General features: G+C 34.6%; 1 protein-coding gene across 1 annotated transcript in view; it reads right to left on the reverse strand.

The window, feature by feature from the left end:
- LOC105627368 (paired box protein Pax-6-like) overlaps positions 1 to 7,636 on the reverse strand; it is a 91,001-nt gene that overhangs the window by 1,827 nt on the left and 81,538 nt on the right. The window contains exons 6-8 of the mRNA XM_012208652.1: positions 4,303 to 4,562; positions 1,236 to 1,528; positions 276 to 586 (exon numbers count right to left, since the gene is read on the reverse strand). Of these exons, the coding sequence (XP_012064042.1) occupies positions 276 to 586; positions 1,236 to 1,528; positions 4,303 to 4,562 (864 nt within the window). The remainder of the gene's footprint in view (positions 1 to 275; positions 587 to 1,235; positions 1,529 to 4,302; positions 4,563 to 7,636) is intronic.

A 7,636-nucleotide genomic window follows, 5' to 3' on the forward strand; every position in this document is an offset into this window, starting at 1 on the left:
GCGCTCAGGCGGCTGATGTATGCGATGCAGGTAATGTATGGATATGAAGCTAGATCACATTTGTACTGGATGTTCAGGTAAGGAGCAAAAAAGGAAGATTGAAACGATCGAAACCGTTCGATCGGGGATGAGACATTTAGGGTGATAAAGGAGTGACAGAAGCGTGTATAATCCATTACCGGCGGGCTCGATAGCGTGTTATCCATGGTAGCCGTAGTAGTAGTCCATCGGCTAGAGTGCAAGCAGCGAATGCAGTGAGTGCGGTAGACACTCACCGGTCGAGCTGGCGTTTTGATTGTACTGATTGAGGCTCGCCGCGTGATAGGGCTGCGTAGGGCTGCAGGTTGGCCTAGCGCCGTAACCAAGGTGAAGGGGCTCGTAGCTTGGTGGTCTCGCGACTCCGCAGGAATAGCCATTGTCCCGTTGTTGGAGGCACGCGCCAGGACTCGGTCCGACGGTCATACCCACGGTCATACCCATTGGACTCATGCCACCCCCGGTGGATAGCGAGGACATGCTACTCGTCGTGTGTTGATTCTGTTGACTGGCGCCCGACATCGTGAAACTCGGCATCGACGTCATTGGGCTGTCAAGGGAAGTGATTTCATAATTGTTACATTCACATGATCCTAGCCGTTTTTTCCTTTGTCAAAAATAATTCTTTATGAAATGCAAAAAGCAACACGTTTTGCTCGAATCAATATGTCTTGATGATGGGACCATTTTATCACGTAGTGCGCTGTTCATTTTACATTCTTAAACAATTGCGGTAATAGGTGTTATGTTGTATTGTTTATAAATCTTAATTTATAAAAAATTGTTGCTCATTATACTTTTGGAATAACTTTCGTATTTCATTAATAAGTCTATTCTACATTATTATTTTTATTTTATTTTATCATATTTACTACACATAGTTAACATTATTATTTTCTTAGTTCACGCAACGTATTTATTTTTCTTACTTCCTTTGTATTTTATGATAGTTTATGTGTTATATTTCTTCAATTTTTTAATTATTATTTTTCTAATTGTAGTGTGAAAGTTTTTTTTATTATGTCAAAATTATACAGAGTTTGAATTATTAAATATTATGTGTAATTCACTTAAATAAAATAGATTGAATGATAAAAGTAACCATTAGACAATTGATCGCAGATCCAAGTACCGGATCCATCTCGAATAGTTTAGGGAAAAACTTTTAAAGGATGAACATCAAATTTTTGCGTTCTCACCTGTACGAATCAGGCATGCTGGGTATTCCAGGGTACACAGCGGTGGGCGCAAATCCATGATGTATTCTAGGTGGTGAGGGTGGTGCTTGCGGAGGCGGCTGGCCCCCGAGTATCCCCGAAGGTGGCGGCGGCGTCGGATGGCCAGCACCCACTAGACTCACGCCGGCAGTGTGTTGTTGTTGCTGTTGTTGCTGTTGCTGCTGCTGCTGCGATGGCGGTGGTGGATTATCCCTCCGTTGCGTGCGCAATTTCTCCTCGCGCCGCCACTTGGCCCGCCGATTCGAAAACCAGACCTGAGTTAGTGAACGAGAAGACAGACGAAGATACAGGTCAATCACTAGGCTACGGATAACTTTCGTATCGGCTAACAGTCGTGGATGAAATGATTCGTCGCGAAAACGCGTTACTGCCTGCGAAGATCTTTTAATCACATAATGTGTCAACGCTATGTTAATTAAGAACATCATCGAGATCTTCGATCTTGGTCGTGACCTGTATATACGCGTAGGACAATATAAAATTAAACATCGACGTTTCAATAAGAATGATAAGAAATCAACATTAATTAGAAATAATTATAATTAGAAATAAATAAATTAAAATAATAAAATTACAGTTACAAAAAATAGTTTTTCTTCAGAAAACCACTGGAACAGTTCTGTCAACCACTGTTCTGTTTTTTTACATAGCTATAATCACAAGTTGTAATTAGCAGTTTTAAGAATTAAAAATACATAGTGGGTTTTTATACCGAATTGAAACAATAACAAATAACAAAATATTTATAAATTGCTGGTAAAATATCTAAAAAATTTACTGTGCCTTTAAAAACGATGATTAATTTGATGTTTAGAATAATTGAAACCTTCGCATAAATAGGCTAAAATCTTTTAATAATGAAATTCATACTTAATTATAATATTTCAATAAACAGTTTTAACTTCACTAAAATCATTAAACGATTACGATTTTTGTTTTTTTTAATAACCTTGATATATATTATATATTATATATTATAATAATTACTAATTTTCTTAAATTATCAGACTGTTCTCGTCATTTATTCGATAGTTTTTTCGATCCTACATTCAGAGAAAATAAAATATAATTTTGCAATAATAATACCTCCGTAATGTAACCCACCAGCAATACTTTTAAGGCACATTCGATTTTTTATTGTGAATTTTAAGAAAATAGATTTTGTACGAATAAAAAATTTGATTTTTTTCCTATTCTTTTTGATGCTAATTTTAATGAGCATGTAAAGATTCATAAACAAAATAAGTAAAATACAATCCGGCTTCTATTAAAGTAAAAATTTGTTGTCTCATTGGTTCACAAATATACAAAAATTTTTTTTCAGATTTTTATATAGTCTGAAACAATAAAAAATCTGTTGTGAATCTCAATATTTCTCTCATATTTTGGAATCTAGATTGAAAATTTCACATTAGTGAAGAGTCAAGGGGATGCTGAAGCGAATTACTGACATTTATATTTTGCTTGGTTATTTTCAAATTGTCTTTACAGAATAATCGTAAAAATCTTATACATATACAAAAGTAGACATGTTGGGAAATAATGGGAACTGACAATTTTATGCTAAGAATAAATATAAAAAATTTACATTTAATATTATTTATATTTGCATTAGTACTAATACAGATATCAACTCACAACAATATTTGAGCAATAAAAAATTCTCTAATTGTAAGTCATATATGTGAAACGAAACAATGCGGAATACATGAAAGAAGAACACTATATTAATAAAATTAAGATAAAAAATCTATAAAAAAAGAATTTAAATTAAAATGCTTTCATGCACATATGCACGTGAAATGCAGAGCAGTAATTGTGTCTAGTAATAGATGCTCGATCTTGTAAGAGATGGCGCTAGAATATATTAAATTTAAATCAGAAATACATATTTGAGTGAGATAGAATGATAAGATAAGAAAATGAGTTCAAAATTTCGCTATTATCGATTTTTAATTTGGAATTAAAAAGTCTATATTATCGACATTTATCAAATTTGACTGTCGCTTCAGTATCCCCGTAATTAGGCTTATAAAAGCATGAGAATGAAAGTACTAAAAATTGTCAAAGTATAATCATGGTAGTAAATGTTGGAGCACCAACGTTAGATATTAATATTGGATATCATTTCATTAGTTGTTATATGTAACTATTAAATAGTACTGAAATAGCAAAATTCTATAATATATAATTATATAATATTGCTATTTCAGTATTATATAGACTTCATGCAGTAAATTAGCATAAATGTATTCTTTCAGTTTAAACTTTAAATAAATAATTTTCTTTTACTTTTAAGTCATGCCAAGTTATGCCGTAATGACATCCTATGATCCACATCCAAAAATAATATTTTTTATTAATCAAACCATTTTACGTTACCATTTTTTCCGTACTCTAGTCATCGTACGTATTTGCTACAAACGATTAATGTTATATTTCTTCATTAATGATATTGACCGACTTTTATATTAATAATATTTCGTAGACATATTTATAGATTATTACATGACTATTTTCTCATACTCTCCATTCTCATTGTATTTATTACAATTATATATATTATATATTAAACGTTATATTATTGTATGTTTTCTTATTATAGTGATGACATACTTTTTACATCAATAAGATTTTTTTCCCAACTAAATTATTTTTCATTCTTCTTAAATTATTATTTCGCAAATTATTTATATTCACAAATTTTATCACAAATTATTTATATTCACAAATAATTAATTAAACGTTTTCTCACTTTATATAATTTTTTATGTTTCTTATTACAATTTCATAATATAAAATACTATTTCCTTTTAATTTAGTTGCTGATACTATTTTTTTCTTTGAATACATATCTGTTTCTAAGTCTCGTTTTCACAATATATGATTATCTACAGATTAAAAGACATTCATAAATGAATTTCATTGATGAATCTCTTGATGATAACTTTTAATCTTTGGATAATCACATATTGTGAAAATGGATTTAAACATTCTTGTAATCAAGGATGCTATGCTGAATAGTCACCTGTATTCGTGCCTCCGGTAGGCCGATCTTGCCGGCAAGTCTTTCCCTGGCGAATACGTCCGGATAATGCGTTCTTTCGAACTCTTTCTCGAGAGCATCGATCTGCTCGTTGCTGAAGCTCGTGCGATTCCTTTGCAGTTTCCTCTTTAGGCGAAGACGCGCCTGGTCGTCATCGGCGCCGCCTGACACGCTGCCAGCGTTGCTGTTGTCACCACCGCTATTCGTCTCGTCCGAGTGCGCGCCACCCTCGAGCTCGGTTACTGTAATAATAAAACGCATCCTGCACTATTATCAACGTCTTTCGCGCGAACGGCTATTACGGGCAATCTCGAGTCTTCTTTTATCATTTTATTCGTGTTGTATAGTTACGATAATTTTCGTGCTAAGAGCCTCTTTCACGGATTAACATTCGAGGATAGAATTAAAGAGATTTATTGTACAGTTAAATACTAAAAGCAAGTCTTATATCTTTGGAATTTCAAAGTTTGTCTACTAAGATTTAATATTGAATATTAAATGTTATTATATCAAAAATATAATATGTAATAATAAATAAATGCTATATCGCTAACATCCGAAAATTTGTCCACAGAAAAAAAATCCATCTCAAAAAGATTCAAAGTATCTTTTCGCAATTATCAAAAAATTTTCTTTCGAATTAATCGAAAGTTGATTAATAAAAAAGTCACAAGGTAGATAGTATTTACATAATTTTTGTCAAAATACCGATAAGCATTATCTTCTCCAAATCTGTTCGTGATATTGCTCAGTAAGCTAATGCTTTCCAGAAATCCTTCCCGATAAGGAGAGGGGGCGATGTATTCGATATCAGCATGCGTGATAACGCGTCGCACGATTTGTGGTTTCGTGGCGCTACCCTCCTCCCCTTCCCCGAGTTTCTTATATCAATTCCTACGCGCGAAATGCGCTCGCGCGTGTATCTGCGTGTGTATCTATGTGTGTTTGCGTGTACGTATCGGTGTGCGTATGTGAACGAGCGGGCGATATAGGCAGGCGTCGCCGAGTGAACCTTATCGTCGGTTTCTGGGTGAGCGCGTCGAGGCGTCACCGGGCTCGCTACGACGACGAGGTGAGGGGGAAGGACGGTGAGGAGACACACGGGATAGAACGAAGAGAGGATGAAGAGGGTTGGAGGAAGGCTACAGGCAAGGGGGTGCCCGATAAGACGACGGGCGCCCCGACGCCAGTTGCCGACCACCCTCATGAGATACGCCACTGTCATTCTACGACTACCTCCTCTCCGCCTGGAGAAACTCGAGCCAGAGTCTGGCCCGATGTGACATGTGACACACTGATGCTGTTATTGGCTGTTATATTCTACGTAATCAATTCTATTCCATATATTTTTTTAATACATATACAGTTGGTGATAAGGAATCATAAAATGGTTTATTTTTCTCGTTTTTAATTGAGTTTAGCGTATTATATTTATTTATTTATTATATTTTATTTATATATTCCATATACATATATGTTATATATGGAATGATAAAGAATTTGCTTTTTATTCATTGACTTATTATCACACTATTTGTGGAGATATTGTTTTATACTATTTCTTAGAATTTAATTTAAATCTTTTTTAAAAATAATCTTGTTAGATTAAAAATATCACTTGAAAAATCAAGAGAAATAATTACATTTTTTATCAAAGTAGATCTTGATACTTAAAAATATTAGTATGCAAATGTTTTGCAAATTACTTTTTTCAATTTTATAAATTCTACGACGATTCGGTTTGTTTTAGGATTTAAAACGCAATCGCAAACTGAAGCGGAAATATTAATCTCAAATTAGATTGTTCGTCAATTTAATAATGCATCTAATATAAGCATTTTAAGAGCTTGCAAATAACTTATGCAAAAAATATCACCTCACTCAACGGGTGAAAATATTTTTCGATAAAAAAGAATGGCTTGACCAGATTCTGATTTACATATCTTTTTCTATTTCTTTATAAAAATATTTTCTAATTGTCGCAATATATTCATGATATACAAATAGTAGATTGCAAAAAAGCTTCGGTGAAAATGTCGATGAAATTCAATAATATTCAGTTTACAGTGTCAAAGTTGATTCTTCGATATATTTCTCTGAATTACTCTCGATATGCATAATAAATAACGTCAAGAAGTTGTAAATAGCTGTTATCATTAAGATAACATTGTCGATGGGATAGTCTATCACGTTTTCCATATATAATGTCAAATTAGAAGTGCTCACGAAACTCGAAGGCAACGAAAACGTCCGTAATAATCGTCGTATAAGCGGCAAAACCCGGGGATACAACCCTGCCCCTCTCGAGCCACCCTTTCCTCCTCCATGTGATTCGCTCGAGGAAGTATCTGGCAGACGGCCACGCTAGTAGCGGCAAAGTTCTCGCGGCTCGGTAGGGTTGGTGGTTGCTTCGAACTTCCACCCCCGATGTAGCGAGGAGAATCGAGTGCGACGTTAGCGTACAAGTTCCCAGTCCTCGTTCCCCCTTTCCCTTACTCCCGAAATCCCCCTCGTCTTCATCCCCCAGCCCTGAATTGCTCCTTCGTAACCGTGCACTGCAAACGATATCCTCAGGGGGCGGCCCTCCGTCAGTATCTGTACGGTACGGGGTTAACGCTACGAGGGTGTCTTAAGCGATAATTAAAACCGCCTTAACCCTCTCTCCATTCCCCCCCTCCTCTCTTTCCATCCCTGTGAAATTCGAAGAGCAACTTCGGGCCTTCGCGATTGCTGGATCTTGCGCCTTTACTATCACGGGGCCAAGTCGCGCTCCTCTCACGTTGCTCATCGCTTTCTATGCGGTATACACACGAGTTTAATGCCGACGCGGAGCTTGAGCGTTTAAGGGAGAAAATCTATCGTAAGAGTATATAGAGGAGTAAATCAGCACCAACAACACAAACTATCAATCAATAATATCTATAATACACCATTTTTATGATATATCCAAGTCATTTAAAGATTCTAATATGAGAATGGAATAGAATTTATTCTCTTCAGCATTCATATATCAACGTACAAAGCTAAGAAGAGAATTTTATTTACAAATATTATTCGTATTCTCTCTCTCTCTCTTTCATTCTCTTTCACACACTCTCCTATTTTAAATTGTTTAAATTGCCCTATTCTTGTCTCTTTTTCTATTCTTATTATTGCATTTCTATCTTATATACTTTTGAATATATCTGCGCATTGACATTTGCATTTCACTTTTATTAGCTTATATTTCATTTTTTTCATTTTATATATATATTGTGTTATATATATATACTATATATATATATTGTGTATATATATATATATATATATATATATA

This window comes from Atta cephalotes (genome assembly GCF_000143395.1).
Source record: "Atta cephalotes unplaced genomic scaffold scaffold00008, whole genome shotgun sequence".
In the NCBI taxonomy this organism is placed as follows: domain Eukaryota; kingdom Metazoa; phylum Arthropoda; class Insecta; order Hymenoptera; family Formicidae; genus Atta; species Atta cephalotes.